This window comes from Manis javanica, chromosome 3 (assembly GCF_040802235.1).
Source record: "Manis javanica isolate MJ-LG chromosome 3, MJ_LKY, whole genome shotgun sequence".
Lineage (NCBI taxonomy): Eukaryota > Metazoa > Chordata > Mammalia > Pholidota > Manidae > Manis > Manis javanica.
Window position 1 is genome coordinate 7,453,409 of NC_133158.1, and position 18,547 is coordinate 7,471,955.

Genomic DNA, 18,547 nt, shown 5'->3' on the forward strand with positions numbered 1-18,547 from the left:
GTGGAATTACTGGGTCAAATGTATCCCTATTTTTAGTTTTTTGAGGAACCTCCATATTGCTTTCCACAGTGGTTGCACCAATTTACATTCCCACCAACAGTGTAGGAGGGTTCCCCTTTCTCTGCATCCTCACCAGCATTTGTTATTTCTTGTCTTTTGGATGCTGGCCATCCTAACTGGTGTGAGGTGACATCTCACTGTGGTTTTAATTTGCATTTCCCTGATGATTAGCCGTGTGGAGCATCTTTTCATGTGCCTGTTGACAGACTCTTATATTTTAAAAGCCCACATCCTGCGGGCTGGCCTTGTCTGGAGCCCCCAGCCTCTGTGAGTCCTGCCTGTTCAGGGAGGCCGTGTGCAGAATCCCACCCCTCTGCTTCTTTCCTACGTGCTTTTTGTTCTTTTCCAAAGGCAAAACCAAAAGATCCATTCCTGAAGAAGTACTGCGGCCCAAAGAAGATTCAGGGCCTTGAACTCCAGCAAATAAAAACATACGGAAGGCAAATACTAGAGGTAAGAGGTACTTACTTAATTTTTGGTTAAGGTTTTTTGGAATTGCACCCTAAGTTGTCTGATCACTTACGCACCTATGGCATTGTAATATTTTATCCCCAAAAGCAAATATTTGAGACTACGGCAGTAATTTAGACCTACAGAATTCCAAAAGGTTAGCTTACTGGAATTGAGTGTCTGATTTTTAAGAACTTCACTGTGTGGATACCAGGTTTTGTGTTATTTTTGGTTGATCTTATCTTTGTGCCAAGATTTTGTATTTTGTTACATTCATAACCATATGGCTCTCTTACAGAAGTGTAAATAGCATGAAAAGCCTTCCCACATTACTCACTGGAGCAGTTTTCTCCAAGCTTCATGGATCATGGAGTACCCATCCCCCACCACAATGTTATAGATTTTTAAATAGCATAAAATACAGCTACTACTGCTCGTATATTGTGTACATTATGAGTTAGGAAAGAATGAGGTTAAAAACAGAACAAACAGAAAAGTGTACTATTTCCTTCCCGTCCTCACTGGATTGTCGTGGGCATCTGCTTTGGCCAGCACTGCTCTGGGCCACCAGGTCTTTGCAGGGCTGCAGCCAAGCATCTCTGTACTGGGTGAGCCCTTGTTTATTAAATGGCTGCTGAAAAGTTTGCTCCTTTTTGTGGCAGCCTGTCATGTGTTCTGTTAATAAACAGCTGCGTGTACTCTGAGGAGAGAAGGCAGAGGTGCCTTCAGCTCCGCCTGTTTTCTTGAACTAGGCAGAGCAGACGTGATAGCTTCATGCTTCACATCTACACAGGAGGTCCAAGACTTTGCCCTGAAGCAGGCTGGCCTGTTGGGATCAGAAAGTGCTGAAAGCAGAGCCTCTTGACATCAAAGCTATTAACTCCAAGCAGACTTGGCTGCTTCTATGCTCTTTGGGAATGAGGGGCCTGGCTTGGGCCCCCAGCTGGAAAGTGCTCAGCATCCCTCCCTTCTCCAAGGAGAAGGATGGACATGGCATTTTTCACTAGGAATCTCTCCAGTGTCTTGCCTGGTTTTGCTTAAAAATATATTGGCTATATTCATATTTGACCTGATTGTTTATAGTTCATAATGAGTGATCAAAACCGGAAGTTTCTGTGATGACTGCCCTTGTACTGTTCACCATGTAAGAACTCACTCACTATGTAAGAATTTGTTCACCATGTAAGAACTTGTTTGTCATGCTTCAGAAGATTGGAAACTGACGAGAATTAGGCTTGGGGTGGATTAATGATTGTGCATTGAACATTGACTCCCCTATACAGAATTTTATTGTTAACAACCATTTGATCAATAAATATGAGAGATGCCCTCTCAAAAAAAATATATATATATATATATACATATATTGGCTTAAAAAACCGATGTCTTATATCTGAACATGGTACAGGGGAAAGTGTAACCTCTGTTTATTTTCAATAGGTACTAAAGTTTCTGCATGACAAGGGATTTCCTTATGGGCATCTTCATGCCTCCAATGTGATGTTGGATGGGGACACCTGCCGGCTGCTGGACCTTGAGAATTCCTTATTGGGCCTTCCTTCCTTCTACCGATCTTACTTCTCACAATTCAGGAAAATCAATGTAAGTGGCTGAAAATAATGAAACAGCAAGTTCATCTCTAGGTGTAAATTATCCCCATAGCAGGAGCCAAAATCTGCCCCTGTAAGAAATAAACACCAAGTGGGGAAGGTATCGTTGGGGCAGGCCCTGCTTGTCAGCCCTGTTTCTCCCACAGACCATTGCTAGGCCCCCAAGAGGCCAGTTGAAATGGTAGAAAGGACAGGAGGGGCTTGGATCACTGATTGGAATGCCATGGAGGGTAGGAGCAGGACTTTGGGTCAGAATAATGCCTGGTGAGCTTTACGGAGGCCTTTGAGTTGCGCTCTCTCTACCAGCTAGGAGAGGGGTGGTCCCCGAGCCCTTTCTCAGGGGATGCCTAGGGCAGGAACATTGGGATTCATAAAGCCAAACTGCAGGATGGGCATGCCACTGCTGTCTTTTATTCCACAGTCGCTGGAAAGTGTGGACGTCCACTGCTTTGGCCACTTACTATATGAAATGACGTATGGACGACCGCCAGACTCGGTGCCCGTGGACTCCTTCCCTCCTGCACCGTCTATGGCTGTGGGTCAGTACAGCGTTTGGCAGGGTCTTCTGGACCCTGTAGTCTGCAGAGCTACTCACTCCCTTTCCAGGAAAGACCCAGAGGATGTTGCCAAGCTCCACAGTCAGAAATCCTTATCCAAAGTAAAGTAACCCAGTCTGAGTAATTTACTTACATGCACTTCAGTGTAAATTCAGTTGGCTTATCCACTTGTCAAGCTACCTGACAAACCCCTCAGGGGGTGTTTTGTACACGCATTAGAGTTTTGGAGGCAGGAGGATGGGGAGAAGTATGGCCAGACTGAGGCAGATATAGAAGCAGAAGCCAGGAGCAGGCAACGTGAAGCCCACCTTGCCGACTCAGGCAAGTGTCAGGAGTCTGAGCAAGGCTGGAGGGGGCCTTCAAGGAGCAAGACAGCTGTGGGCCAGACACCTGATAGATTAAAGGCCCACAGGCCCAGAGCTAAGCCAGGTGGACAGGCCTGTGACTCCCGGCAAAATGGATCCAGGAGTTCTTCCAGCATTCCCGAGGGGCTGAGGAGAGCCAGAGGACAGGTGAGAGCCCCTTTAGGAGAGGGACGTAGGTGGTGGTACAGCCCCGGCCTGTCCATAGCCAGCTCGGGACCCCTGCTAGGGAGGAGGGAGGAGGCGGGTCGCTCTTGCCGTCCAGCAAGCACTGGTTTGTGTTGCATGAGGTGCTTCAAGAGAACAGGCCCCAGGACCACTCTGGGTTGAGTTTGAACAGCTGAAACTGAACAGTGAGTAGGAAAATCTGGCTGCTTTTGTTTATTTCATCCAAGGTGTTAGGTGATGAGATAGCAACAGTTGGCATTTTGTATGCTGGTTTTGATTAAAAGCAGACAAGCAGCAAAATGCCTTTCACATGCAGAATTTTATGTCTGGGTAGTGTTTGCTTCTCTTTTTTGAGGCAAACATTTTATGAATGATACCTTGACTCCTTCCTCCAATTATCTCTGACATATATTTAGCTTTCTGTCAGCATGTGGTTTCTGAACCGTTTATTCTGAGTCATCGGTAACCTCCATGTTGCCAGCATTCCCCTCTCCACGTATGCCATCTGTCTGTGCGTGAAGAGTTTTGACACCATCCTGATGAGCCTGCAGAGAGTTGTTGCAAAGTGGTGTCAAACTTTTCATCACCCAGTGGATTTGCCAGCGTGTGCTGTGGAACTAAAATGTGTATCTGTTCATTTCAAGTGGCCGTGTTGGAGTCTACGCTGTCTTGTGAAGCCTGTAAAAATGGCATGCCTACCGTCTCCCGGCTGTTACAGATGCCGTAAGTCAATCATGTGCCTTGGTTGTAATCTTTTGACTGTGTCGCACACCAGATCGCTGACCCAAGTGCCCGGTACCGTAGTAAAGACCCATTTGCGGTCCTTGCAGAGTGGGAGGGACCTGCTTGCTGACAGTCACTTGCAGCATGCTATCATGACCTTGCCTCATACCGCTCTGCTACCTTAGTCAGATCTCTCTGCTTTGACATCAGTGTTGCCTTCACGTGTCTGCCTGTTGATGTTAGCCTTGAGTACGTGGAGTGTGCAGCCCCCCGCCTCAGAAGTTCTGCGGGCCAGCCCTCTCAAGTGGCTGTCCTTTACAGCCCTGTTTCAGAGCACCAGTCGGCCCACTGCCGGGGCTAGTTCATGAGTCGCAGGCCTTAGACCATCTGCCCTCTAGGTGGAGGGCGATGTGTTTGTGGCCTCCCATGCTCTGGTTTGTTCATTTACTCACTGGGTGACATTGATTAAACACCTAACATGTACCAGGACTGTGCTATGGGCTTAGAGCTCAAAAGACTTTCTCCCTTTAAACTAGTCAAGGTGGTTGAAATAATGCTTTGGGGCCATTCCTTTACATTTTCTGTCCCTTCCTGGAGAGACAGCAGGGTGGTTAAGGGTCTGTCCACAGACCTGGGGGTGGACCCGGCCCACTTTTCCCTGGGTGACCTTGGGCAAGTTTTCCTGACTGCTGGAAGCTGAGTTTCCTCACCTGTAAAATGGGAATAACAGTGGTTCCCACCGCAGAGTTGTTGGGAGGATTTAATGGAATGATTCTTAGTATGGTGCCAGGCACTTAAGAAGTGCTGATCAAATGTCATGGTCAGTATTGATTGGCCTGGATTTTGTGAGCACCAGGTGCCATGCAGTACACCCAGAGCTTGGTGTTTCCCGCTGGTTGTGTAACAGACACGCTCAGCAACCTGTGTGAGGAACAAGACGGGGCAGCTTGCGGCGCGTGCAGTCGGAGTCCAGAGGAGGCAGCAATAAGTTCGGGTTCCATGTGTTAGGGAGCATCTTCTATAGCCCAGGCATGGTCCTAGGCCCTGCAGAGGCCGTGATGAGTGAGCAGCCCCTGCTCCTGCCCTGGGGATGGGACATTTTAGTGTTGAACTTGGCATTGACTGACCCTCTCCAAGCCAACCATCATTAATAACAGCGTGAACATGGGACAGTAGATTCAGTTGGGGAAACAAAACAGTTCTCACCCAGACTTTTAGAAATAATGCATTTGTAGTTAGGGAACTCCCAATATCGGTTTGCCCTGCAGCCTCCTCCCAAAGCTCTTGCACTCTCCTCCCAGTCTAACATCGTGAACGTGAATCCAAGTGCGTTTTCTTCACTGAAGTCTTTCTACCCTTTTGGCTTCAGCTTGAGAGGAGCTGTGGGAGGTGGGAACTTGGAGAGGTAGGAACTGTGTTCAGTTAAAATGTGTTCCTGAAAATAAGTGGGCCTGGGCCCTTGAAGAGGAGAGTTGTCTCTGCCTCCTGAGCATCCAGGGAGCCTGTGGGGAAGTTAACCTGTTGCTTCTACTCGTGATGTTATTTCCTGTTGTTTAAAAAGGGGGGTGTCTTCAAGGAAAGACTTTGGACAGCCACATGGGCACTGCCCAAGCATGCATTTAAACCCTCTGTTACAGCCAGAGGACTTCAGAATTCCTCCCTCTGTTGTTTTTAATAGTGTGCTTTTAGAAGAGAGGTTTAATATATACTCTAAAAGCTGCTATTTGTTTTAAGAGAGTGCAAGAAACACCCCTTTTCTTAGAAGAAAAGTGTTTTCTTGCTAGATTCCCATCAGAACAATTCCTTTCTACTTACTTGCACATTTTTATTTTATGGCACTCTAGAATAAATTTTATCTTCCTCTGGGGTTAAAAATAAAAAGGAAAACTAGTTATTCTGTTTTGAAATACCTACTGCATATGTGATTTGCAATATAACAAATATAGACACAATATAATAAAACAATAATTGTAAAAGTTTCTTCCAAGTGTTCACTAATTTCCTACGAATGGAGGCCTGTGGTCCCACAGTAGGGAAATAACCCCCATTACAGACAGAATTGACCCAGTCTCCAAGAGTTAGTAGGGTTTGGGGGGTTTTCTGAGGTCACACTGGGTGGCTTGTAATGCCTTAGAGCATGAAACAGTGGATTGATCTGGGGTTGGGGGGTGTGGTGGGGACCTAGTGGGCTAAAAGATGTCTCATTCTCTTTTGATCCTGTTCAGAGAGTACACCTGGTTTAAGAAAGACTTTTGTTTGTTTGTTTCTCTTCTTTATAGATTATTCAGTGACGTTTTACTAACCACTTCTGAAAAGCCACAGTTTAAGGTAAAGCAAATCATCAATTTTTGGTCTGTGCCATAAATAAGTTGATTTTTAAACTTAGTGATTTTTAAAAATTGAGCTATAATTGATCTAACATGAGTTTCAGGGATATAAGACAATGATTTGATATATGTATGTATTACAAAATGATCACAAGAAATCTAATTAATATCCATTACCACATACAGTTACAAATTTTTTTTCTTGTGATGAGAATTTTTTTCTTGAGAACTTTTCACTCTCGGCAATTTTCAAGTGTGCAGTACAGTATTATTAATTATAGTGACCGTGTTGTACATTATATCCCATGACTTACTTATTTTATAACTGAAAGCTTGTGTCTTTTAACTCCCTCCACCCATTTTGTCCCCTGCCACCCCCGTCCCCTGGCCCTGGCAACCACCATTCTGTTCTCTGTATCTATGGGTTTGGAGTTTTTGTTTTTTGTTTTGATTCCACATGTAAGTGAGGTCATACAATGTTTGTCTTTCTCTGTCTGACTTAACATACTGATTATTATTTGAGTGAAGGGAAAAAAAGCTGGATATAAAACACAGTGTGTACAAAAACCCCTGTGTCTAGAAGACCAGAAGGAAGTGTCCTGGGCAGCGGCAGTGTTGTATGGGGTCATGGACAGAGTGGGGACTTTGGAACCCCAAGAAACCCAGGTTGATGCCTTACTTTGCTCTTCCTTCCTTCCTTTCTCCCTCCTTCCCTCCTTTCTTTTCTTTCTTTCCTCTTTTATTTCTTATTGTATACTGTCTCATATTAGTTGCAAGTATACACCACAGTGGTTCAACAGTTACTCATATTATTAAATCCTCACTCCCACTAGTATAGCTTCTATCTGTCGACATAGGAGGATGTTACAGAATCATTGGCTGTATTCTCGCTGTGTTACTACCATCCCCGTGACCAGCCTACACTGTGATTGAGAATTTTGGTGCCTTTTATCCCCCTCCCCTCTCCACCTACCCCAACCCTTCCCCTTTGGTAGCCACCAGTCACTTCTCAGGGTCTGTAAGTCTACTGCTGTTTTGTTCCTTCTGTTTTGCTTCGTGTGTATTCTCCACAAATAAGTGAAATCATATGGTATTTGTCTTTCTCCTCCTGGCTTATTTCACTGAGCGTAATACCCCCTAGACCCATCCATGTTGCTGCAAATGTCAGGATTTCTTTTCATTTTTGGCTGAGTTATATTTACTTTGCTTTCTCAATACCAGCCATCTATCTTAGGCAGCATTTCTTAGTCACGACATTTGACATTTTGGGCCAGACAGTTCTCTGCCGTGGGGGCCGCCCTGTACATTATAGGAGGGTAAGCGGCACCCTGGTCTTTACCCACTAGATGTGAATCGTTCTTTCCTTCCACCCCACACATTGTGACAATCAAAAATGTCTCGACAAATTGCCAAATGTCCCCTAGAGTGGGGAGAGGGAGCTGCTCCTTGTTGATAGTCACTGATTCACAGGCAAGTACCTAATCTTTGAGTTGAGTTTGCTCAGTGTGGGGAATTGGTGAGCAGTACTGGTTCTGTTGTCATTGGACCCCTGGGAAGGCCCCATTCAGGGCCTGGCCCTCCGCCGTGCTCACGTACCGTCCTGGGGAGTAGGATTAAGTGTAATTATCTTTCTCTTCTGTGTGTTCTAAAAGATATGCAATGTGAAGAAATTAACTTTAGGAGAAACAAAAACAAGGTGGGGTCAGAAGATTCATGGGTGAGAAAGACACTTTCCTCTGTCCTGTTTTGCCAGTTGGTGCTCTGATGATAATAGCTTCTTTGGATCTGAAGTAGAAGAAAAAAGCATTTAAGTTCATCTCTTCATTGGAACTCCTCAGGAAATACATTCAGATTCAGCCTTGTAAATAAATAAGCTCTGCCCGAACCCTGATTGTCCAGCCCAGGGGATTATTATTTAGACCTTGCTGTGCCCCTGAACCAGGAGTCTGTGCAACAAAGACAATGTTTTTTTCTAAAGCCTGTGTTAATTTAATTTAATTGTAAATGCATTTTCTTTGTGGAAAGATGCATAAGAAACGGGTGGCGCTGGCTGCCTCCTTGAAGGGGAGCTAGGTGGGAGACTTTATACTGTGTATGTACCCTTCTGCACCTTAAAAATTTTGAACCATATGGCTGTTTTACCTACTCAAGAGTTTTTTTTAATTTAAATTTTTAAAAGAATAAAACAGACAAAAAGTTCAACATGATCTGGATGTCTGTTTTCCAGGCCTGAGCTTCTCATGGTTTGAAAAACTAATAAATTAAGAAATGACAGGCTCAGAAACATGCCCGGCTATTGTTAAGAGTAACTTCCAGCAGGAAAAAGCTTTAATCTTGTAAAATTCAGAACATAAATCTTGCACAGAGAAAAATCCCTCCACAGTTATAAAATACTATATAATTGCTTGAATTTGTGTGTGTGTTACATCAGCTTTGTATATTTTTTGTTTTTAATTAGGATAAAAAGATACAAAGTTTATTCTCTTGACCATTTTTAAGTGTATAAATTCAGTGATGTTCCCTGTATTCACACTGTTGTGTAACAGAACTTTTTCATTGTAGGCTAAAACTCTAGACTCAGTGAACAACTCCCCATTTTCCCATCCCCCAGGCTTTGGCAAACACAGTTCTACTTTCTGCTTCTATGATTTTGATTACTCTAGGTATCTCATATAAGTGGAATCTCACATAGTGTTTGTCCTTTAGTGACTGGCTTCTTTTGCTCAGTATAATGTCTGCAAGGTCCATCAATGTTGTGGCAAGTGACAGGATTTCCTTTTTTAAGGCCGAATAATATTCCACTGTATGTATCTATGACATATTGTTTATTCATTATCTCTCAGTGGACATTTGAGCTTCGACCTCTTAACTATTATGAATAATACTGCAATGAGCGTGTGGTGTACAAACACCTCTTTGCGATCCTACTTTCAATTCTTTTGGCTATATGCCCAGAATTGGGATTGCTGCATGATATCGTACCTCTTTTTAATTTTTTAAGGTGCTTCCACAGTATTTTCCATAGCTCTTGCACCATTTTACATTTCCACCATCAGTGTACTAGGGTTCCAATTTTTCCACATCCTCACCAACACTTGCTATTTTCTGAATTTTCAGTAGTGACCGTCCTAATGTGTGTGAGGCAATATCTCATTGTGGTTTTGATGTGCATTTCTCTAATGATTAGAGAATGTTAAGCAGCCTTTCATAGGCTTGGTGGCCATTTGTGTATCTTCTCTGGAGAAATGTCTATTCAGGTCCTTTGCCCATTTTCTTTCCCTGTGATTTTCTGATTCTCATTTTTTTTGCAGCTTTATTGTGGTATAATCCATTTTCTGTGACAAGTCCACTTTTTAATTAGGTTCCTTGTTTTTTGTTGTTGAGCTGTAGGAGTTCTTTATATATTCCAGGTATTAACCCCTTATAAATATATGATTTCCAGTTATTTTCTCCCATTCTGTAGGTTGCCTTTTCATTCTATTGATTCCTTTCATGTGCAGAAGTTTTAAGTCTGGTGTAGTTCCATTTGTGTATTTTTGTTTTTGTTACCTATGCTTTTGGTGTCCTACCCAAGAAATCATTGCAAAATCCAGTATCATGAGGCTTTTCCCTTGTGTTTTTTCCGGGGAGTTTTATAGTTTTAGGCCTTCAATCCAATTTTGAGTTAATTTTTGTATTTGTTGTAAGGTAAGGGCCCATCCACCTTTTTTATTTTATATGTAGATGTCTCCAGTTTTCCCAGCACCATTTATTAAAGAAAGTGTCTTTTCCCTGTGTACTTTTGGCACGCTTGTCAAATATCATTTGACCGTATGCAGGAGGGCTTATTTCTAGGTTTTCTGTTCTGTCCTATTAGTTTACGTGTCTGTCTATGCCAGTATGACACTGTTTTGATTGCTGTAGCTCTGTAATATGTTTTGAGATCAAGAAGTGTGATGCTTCCAATTCTGATCTTTTTCAAGGTTGTTTTGACAATTTGGGATCCACTGAACATTCCTTGAATTACTTTCAGCATATATTATGTTTATTTTTTAGTTTTATATATTCATTGCTAAAAAATGTGAGTGAGGCAAGCATGTTGTGGTACCAAAAGTAGCCAGGATAGGATTCAAGTGGATCGCTTGTACCTGATTTTATTTCAGATCTCCTCTTTTACGATAACGAGTTGCCCCTTTGTTAAAACCAGGACTTGAGAGACTCTCCAGCCATTACACTCAATAGGTTATGTGCTTTCTCTCCCCTGCAGATCCCCACAAAGTTAAAAGAGGCACTCAGAATTGCTAAAGAATGTATAGAAAAGAGATTAGTTGAAGAACAGAAACAGGTAAATTGCTGATAATTCCTCATCGCCTCTTATCCTTTGGTGCCCCCACCCCCATCATGGTATTCACGGTAGTTTACTTTTGACTGATTGCTCATTCCATAAACATTTCTTGCATGTCTGCTCTGAACCAGGCTCCAGGCTTGACCCCATAAAACAGCTGAACACTTCACAGTCCTGCCCTGAAGATGCTCAGCCTATGGGGGAAGCAAGCATGTTCATCAAGGGGCAGGCTGGTGGAGGAGGCAGGGGGGCGCACCCGAGCCACGTCTAAAGGCGCAGGGGACCTCATGTGACTCTGTAAAAGAGAGAAAGGCAGGAAGGAACTGGGGGAAGCAACGGAGGTCTTCATCCTCTGGCATTCTCTTCTCCCAGACACCCAGACCCCAGCTTGGAGGTAGACAGGCTGAGCAAGGAAAGATTTTTCATCCAAATAGTTTGATTGGGTAAAACATGTTAGAGATTTTCATTAGTGGGTAGGATATGCATACATTTGTGGTGAATTGTGGTCTCTTAAAGATTCACCAGCATCGAAGACTGACAAAAGCTCAGTCTCACCATGGATCTGAAGAAGAAAGAAAAAAGAGAAAGATTCTAGCTCGAAAGGTAAGCCAGGTGTCTCTCTGAATTCTCTCTGAATTCTTGACTGCATGTGAAGAAAGTTGTAGGTAGATGGTGCACATTTCATTAATGGCAGATTTTGTGCTACATCTCCTTGAAAGCTAAAACTATTTCCACATGACTGGTTTGCAGCTTTTAAAAAAGCCACATAATATGAGCAGAGAAATGGGCCATAGCGTTTCTTGGCTAGTGGGGCTGATTATGGCCTACTGTACTGGGGGAATGACTGGCCTGACACAGTAAACTCAGCATTCTTGATTTCTTTCCCCCTTTGGTTTTGGCTGTGGCTTCTTCACCATATTAGGTTAGGAGGCCAGGTACGACCTTGCGTGTAGCTAGTTTAACTGTGTTCCTGGAAAATGTTTCTGTCCCAACACCCACCTTCAGAGTGTTTATTCTTTGTTTTTCCCCCTCCTTGCATGTGTTTTTGAAGAAATCAAAACGATCTGCTATTGAAAATAGTGAAGAACATTCTGCAAAATACAGCAACTCCAATAATTCAGGTAACTGGTTATAGATTGTGGTTGGCCCAGGACTCAAAGGTCAGGTCTTGGGTTCTGGTGGCCAGAGATGGGGCAGTGTGCTGGCGGATACAGAGAACAGAAGCCCTCTGTCCCTAAGGGAGGATAGCAACAGCGTTCACAGGCTCACAGTCCAAGTGCAGGAAGACTCCGCGGAGGTTGGGTGACTTAGCCTCCCCACTGATGGCAAGACCTGATCAACCAAGGACGTGCATTAGCCCTGGAGAGGAGCCAGCCCTGCTCCTGGGGCAAGGCCTCCTGTTTGTCAGTAGAGCCTGCATGAACAGATGACACCAAATCCTGCCCTCTGCTCTGGTCCCCATGTGGTGGACGTGTGTGTCCTCCCGCATGGTATAAAGGACCCGGTAGTGCGTGGGCATGGCAGAAAGTGTCATTGCAGAAGGGCCAGATGGTACAGAGGGCACTGTGCTCGCTGTCACTCCCAGATGCCCCTCGCCCAGCCCTGCTGGGTTTGGGCCTTGCTGCGTCTATCTTTGGAAGTCAGCCCTGATGGATTGCCTGTCCCTGAGGCCTTCCCCTTCTTCCCCCTTGTGAGTCTGTGAAGTAGAGTTCCCCACAGGGAGGGGAGGGCTCCTCCTAAACCGGGCAGCATCGGCTTAGCCCTGGAGGACAAGGGAAGGGGAGGATTTTTATGCTGAGGGATTACTTTCAGGCGGAGGAGAGGGACCTAGCAGAGAGAAGCTGAAGACACAAAAGCAAGAGGAGTTTGGGGGCTAGAAGGCCAAGGGTTAGCATCAGGAGCCTAGTGGTCAGCCTCTGCCTGGGGGACCCTCCCACTCTTCCTGAAGGCAGGAGCCGGATGGGCAGGCGGAGACGCAGAGGCACTCAAAGTGGGAGGAAGTGGGGATACTGAGGGTGTTCACAGCTCATGCCATCTCAGGGATTCTAGGGAAGCCAGGGAGGAGGGTGCCCACTGGGGGCGTGAGGAGAGTGGTGAAGGGTGCAGACGCCTGAAGGCTGAACCAGTCCCCACCGGAGAGCACAGGTGCTGTGGACAGAGCTGGAGATGGGAGGGTTGGGATGGGAGAAGACCACAGACTCCTCAGGAGACCAGAAGTCATATGGACACCACTGCAGAGGCAAGCAGGGGAGGCTCAGGAGAGAAGTGAGGCAGGGAGGCCCCGGTGAGAACCACAGCAGGCCCCTCAGGGCTGTGGCTAGAGGAGGAGGGCCTGGAGGCTGTGGCAGCCAGCAGTAGTTTGAGAGTTGGAGGTCCATTTTCTCCGTGGTTGATGGGGTGGACATGGCTGGTCATTGTCATCGTTAGGCTGCGATGCATGTCTTCAGTGAGCACCTTTAACTGACAGATATGCTGTCCAGCTGCTAAGTTTTTACAAGCAAAGCCTGGCTCAGGGTTCCCAACCTTCCTGAGGCCCTGCCTGCCTGTAAGGCTCTGTGCCAGATGCAGCCAGCTGGGGTTCCAAGGGCTCCAAGACAGCTCCGTGCTCTCAAGGTGCTTGGGAAAGTGGAGTAGCAGCTGTTGGAAATGTACAGCTTATATCCAGACCCTGCTGGAACCAGAAGTTCAAGTTCAGTCTCCCCTCCTTAAAATCTGCCCAAGCAGTGTGCAGGCAAGATGGGTTGAGTTTTACCTCCTTTTTCAGTAAAATGCGTCTCTGTTTTCTCTTAGCAGGATCTGGGGCCAGCTCGCCTCTCACATCCCCGTCATCACCAACCCCACCCTCTACAGCAGGTTAGTGACGCAGAGTCACCTGCCGCCCTCCGCCCCACCAGCAGGGGGAGTAGAGCTTTTTCTCTTGCTGCCTTGGCCCAAGCATTTCAGGGGCTAGATAGTAGCAGCCTTCACCAGGAAACCAGGGGAAGTGCGAATCAGCAGCGTCATCTGGGGAGCTGAGGGTCTAGATCTCCAGACTCAGATACCCCGGGGAATGGAATAATTGGTTTCAGAACCACTAACCACCCTCTACCTCCATCTCGCTGTCTTTGCTAAAAAAGCCTCTGGCAGGGCTCCTCAGAGCAGAGCTGCTCTTTGTGCACACCCAGCGGAACAGAACAGTGGCCCTGGTGCCCAGGGGCCCTGTCGCCCAGGGGCCCTGCCCTCCGGAGCTCCCCCCTCGGGAGCCCAGCCGTAGTGTCAGTGTTGTCCCAGAGCAGCACCGGTGAAATGCCTCTGGGTGGGAGCAAAATGGCTGCCGGGTTTCTGATTTCCTGATAACTGTTTGTGCTCTGCTCTGTAATGCATGTACTCATCTGAGTGTTTTTCGGTGACTAGCTTCTGTTTCACTTTTGTGAATTAAATTAGATTACTATGAGTTTTGTTTGAAAAATGTGTGAAGAATTTATCTTGGAAAATACTTATAAAAATAATCTGTAATTCTGTGGAATGGCCTCATAATACTTGCTTTCCTTCCTTCCTTCCTTTTGAACTAACATCTCTCTCCTAACCATTCTGCAAGCCCCATAGAAACACACGGGGGTATCAGTATGTCTTTTCATTTCTTAAATGCGCCAGATGTTCTGGAAGTTAGAGACGCTGGTTCTGCCACGGCGAGCATGACACCGTGCTGGGGAGAGTTGCTGCAGCTGTTCGAGGCGCAGTCATTGGCTGGCGTTGATTTATGAGTTGACAATTCCAGATTCCCTGATGCTCAAGGTAGCCCCCAGGAGCTCCCAAGAGCGTGACCTGGTGCTCTCGTTACCTGGCTTTCTAGAAAAAACATGACAAGAAAGTAGAAAGGGACTAGTCTGAGTAACTTCTGGCTGGTGGGGTGTCTCTCCTTATTGGCTGAGGATGGTTACTGGTGGTTTGCTGCCATGTCCTGGGCCAAGACCTGTTTTAGCAGCAAAGTACCTGGCTCACAGGTATGCTATCTTTTCCCTGACTATGTCAGCAGATTTTACAAGCAAGTCCCCAAATACTGATCAAGAGAAAACATAGACGTGTCTGTCTTTTGTAGAGGTGACCTGTATAGGCTGATGAGAAATTCCTGGAGATCCACTGCCAGATCATGCCCAGAAGATAGGGTATTAGTTTCACACCACTTAGACATCTTAAGGAAGTTGGAGGGAATGAATAGTGAGAGTCCATATTCCCTCCTTTGCCACATGAGGTGTCTGCTATACTACAGAGCACCTCAGCGTGCCCATTCGATGTGGTCCTGGGAAGTTAACTCCTTTTTAAATGCCTTGGGGAATTCACAGTTTATTACCAGATTTTTGTGATGAATCCTCTAAGTTGCCTGTGTTTTGAATGGGAGCTGTCTCATCCAGCACAGGTTTGCATGAGATGAGGTAACTTTCAGAAGGAGAGGAGAAGAGGTATCTTTTGTAATTAGAGGCAGTGTTGGGAAAATGTCATCTGAGGTGAGTGGAATCAGTAAGGGGGCAACACTGTGGATTCGATGCGACTGGGTCCGAGGAAGAATCATAAGAATTGAGAAGGAACACATATGTGAGGCCCCAAGCCTCAAGACCTGGTAGAAACGTGAGATTCCCTGCAAATATTGGCTCCTTTCCTTTATCTCCTTTACAGTTTTGTTGAGGAAATCATTGACTCAGCTCCAAGGACTGTACTCTGACCTCTGCTGGGCATTTATTGTAATGCATCTCTTAAAAGTGATAGCTAGTGTCACAGGCCCTGAACGGTGCACCCACAGTGAGTTTATTCATTCAGTTACTCAAGGTGCATTTGCTGGGAGCCCGCGGTGCGCCAGCGCTGTGGTTAGGCTGGGTTACAGAGAAGAGCAGACAGACAAGGTCCCAGGTGGCACGGAGTCATGCTTCCAGCACCTCTAAGGAGGTCTAAAATGATAGACATAATTCAAGCAAATCTTTCCAAGGGGTCCAACCATGGTAAATTTCTTCTCCAAGTAGTTTCCCTCTTTAAATAGAGAATCGTCACCTGAAAAACTAGAATTCCTCGTAAAGGTAACATCTCAAACACAACTCAACCTGGGAGCTCTTGAGAACTGCACCTCGGACCAGGGAACCTGAACTTCAGAGCCATCACTTGCTAGTTGTAGGACCTGGGACAAGAGACTTGACCTCCTTATGCTTGAGGCTCCCCATTGGTCAATGAGAAATAAGAGCGCCTGCCCCGGGGGCAATGCTGGGGTCCAGTGAGCTCCCCCTGTGTGGAGTTAGAGCGGCACCTGGCACAGTGTAAGCCCTCAGGATCCTCCCTGTTACTCCTTGGAGATCTCAAAGGATTCACTTTCCACATTGGGTTTTGGTTACTGCCTCTGTAAAGGGCAAGTGGTAGGAGTTGGAGGAGACCACCGCTCCGTTCTGTGTCATTAGGCACGCTCTGAATCCACGTGGACCTTGCCCTTGGCAGTTTGCTCGGCAGTGAATCAACTTAGGCAAGTTCAGTTTGACAGTGTTGTGCTTCTTCTCAAAAGCGTCAGTTCTAAGTGCATTCATCGTAGCCAAGCGTGGTATTAAGCTCAGTTGCTTTTAGGATGGGGCAGAAGTGACAAGTGTTTCCAAGTGAAGGGGTCTTACCCTCAGGAGTGCTTTCTGGCAGTTGTGTAAGGGCTGGGACCCCCATCCCCCTTTACTGCACCTCCCCGCCTTGGAGCCTCTTGAGGTCTACACCAGACTGATGAGGAAAGTAGCATTTCCCTGCATCTGCTGGCGATGCTGTGGGATTCTCAAAAACTGTTTTGCTGAGATCCTTAATTTTTCAGTGAGAACATTGCTTTCTTTTCTGCTGTAGGTTATATTTTCTACCTCTAGAAGGTCGGTCTTTTAAGACCTTTAGAATTCCTTATCCTAACTTATTTCATTACAAGTGTCACCAGCTAATGTTTACATGCAGTGTCCATACAGAGTGACTTACAAGGTCCCAGTTTACACACACACAAACATTCCCTTCCCCTGCCCCCTGTAGGAACAGACAGGCTTGTTGCCTTACTACTGTGTGAGGTTTAATTTTTTTAAACAAGTTTGCAAAGGCATATTTTGGGGAAGCTAAGTAAGCAGGAGACCTTAAACTGTTGTTTTTAACAATCATCCCTAACATTTTTAGAGCACTTATTTTAGGCACTATTTTAGGTGATGTATAGCCATTGTTTCATTTGATCATGAATACCTTCTTATCCAGTGTGAATGGATTCTACTATAGCTCCATTTGACAGACAGAGAAACTGAGGCTCTAGTGGGGGTAAAGTACTTTGACCCAGGTCACACAAGTGGGGCTTGCTGGAGCCAGAATTCACATTTGGTTTGGTCTCTGCCCGTTTACCCTCCCAATTTTTATTGTTTGCCTGCTCTCTTGGGTACCCTGCAGGCCCTGTGCTTGAAAAGACCCCTGAAAGCAGAGTCAGAGACCCAGGCATGAGTCTTAGCACCACCATTTTCTCCCATCACCTTGGACAAGTAATTTCCATTCTTTGAAGCAGTCTTTTAAAAGAATTCCTGGTCTTAATTAGGTAGATAAAGTACATGTCGGACAAGGCTTTATAAGCAGTAAAGTTCTATAAAGTATAGGCTGTGAAGCCTTGCAAGGAATTCTAGCCCTTCTTGCTTGCAGTTTATAATTTTAAGCAATAGTTTTGAAAAGAGAGCGGGTGGTTTGTGGAACATCCAGTCCATAAGAATGAGTAGAGAGAGGGGGTGTTTTCTATCTGCAGGAGGGAAAATAGTTTATGGGCACAGAGTGACTGAGAGATTGAGTAACAGGAAGGAAGATGAAGAATAAATAAAGCACATTTGAAAGATGAATTTATTTAGAATGTTGGAGTTTCTAGAATTGTCTAGGCAAATCAAAGTCTTAAACCCATACTAGGCTCAAAATCGATGCTCTACAAGTTTCCTCTTTTTCCTCAACACCTGCACATGCACAAGGTAGTTGCCGTCCTTGGGGTGAGCAGGTCTGGCCTGTGGGGTTGCTCTCCTGCCAGCTCACTGCCCGCCTCCCCACCCTCCAAGCCCTTGGGTGAGCTCCTCCCTTGAGCCCGCCTGGAGTGGATAGGGCATGGCACCGGGCAGTGTCCCAGCATCCTCCCAGGGCTCTCCCACGTGAGTGGTCAGCCTGCCCTGCCCCTCACATGTCTCGTTTCCTGGCTCCTCCTCCCCAGAGGAAAGTATTCTCTGGGCAGTGGGGCAGCTTGGTTGGTAAGGACCTCTGGGATTCATTGTCAGGGAAAGCATTCTCCTTCCCACGTAACCTGGAATCTGGCCAGTTAACAAGAAGACAAGAAAAATACTTGCCTTGCTTGCTTTTTTCTTTTTTTAATGGTTTTATAGCCTTGGGTAAGCAAATGCCACCACAGTCCAACTCAGTCCCTTGAGAGGCCCCATGGCCTTCAGGGAAGGGCCCCCCCTGCTCCTGCCCAGGAGGCTGCCCTAGACCTGCCCTGTGTCTGTGCTCTTCCCAGCTTTAGAAAGACAAGTCTCCATTTTAGACCATAGAAGATTTGCTCGGAAAATGGTGTGTTCTCATTTTTCTCCCCTTTTGATAAACTGTCTTTATTTAGGAATAGAACTAGGTAACTCCCAGTACCCATTCCATTTTTCAAGGGAGGTAAAACCTTCACGGGTCTTCTGAAGTTAGTGTTGTGCTTGTAAATGAATAAAAATAGCACCTAACTAAGCTCAGAAAAAAAGAAAAGGAATATGGAAAGGAAAATGAATCATTACTCTGCTAGTATGTTTGCCATGTTCCAAACGGGTTGTGAGCCAGTGTACCTTGTGGTTAAGTTCAGTATGTCCTAGTTCAGCAGTGAGAATAATCAGCATGTGAGTCAGACAAATATTTTCTCTCTCTTACATTTGATTAAATGATACTAAAATCTGCATAATGACTTGTGTCCCCTCTTTCTCTCTCTCTTTGCTGTTTTCAG

At 45.6% G+C, this 18,547-nt stretch overlaps 1 protein-coding gene across 12 annotated transcripts in view; it reads left to right on the plus strand.

The window, feature by feature from the left end:
• PXK (PX domain containing serine/threonine kinase like) overlaps nucleotides 1-18,547 on the plus strand; it is a 62,170-nt gene that overhangs the window by 38,547 nt on the left and 5,076 nt on the right. For 5 of the 12 annotated variants that reach the window (XM_073230775.1, XM_073230765.1, XM_073230769.1 and 2 more), the window contains 9 exons: nucleotides 412-513; nucleotides 1,951-2,112; nucleotides 2,542-2,659; nucleotides 3,852-3,930; nucleotides 6,210-6,258; nucleotides 10,504-10,581; nucleotides 11,098-11,184; nucleotides 11,633-11,702; nucleotides 13,372-13,434. In XM_073230775.1, coding sequence (XP_073086876.1) covers nucleotides 412-513; nucleotides 1,951-2,112; nucleotides 2,542-2,659; nucleotides 3,852-3,930; nucleotides 6,210-6,258; nucleotides 10,504-10,581; nucleotides 11,098-11,184; nucleotides 11,633-11,702; nucleotides 13,372-13,434 — 808 coding nt within the window. Of the gene's footprint in view, nucleotides 1-411; nucleotides 514-1,950; nucleotides 2,113-2,541; nucleotides 2,660-3,851; nucleotides 3,931-6,209; nucleotides 6,259-10,503; nucleotides 10,582-11,097; nucleotides 11,185-11,632; nucleotides 11,703-13,371; nucleotides 13,435-14,214; nucleotides 18,542-18,547 lie in introns of those variants that run through there. The other 7 variants (XM_073230777.1, XM_073230766.1, XM_073230771.1 and 4 more) reach the window with 4 other exon arrangements.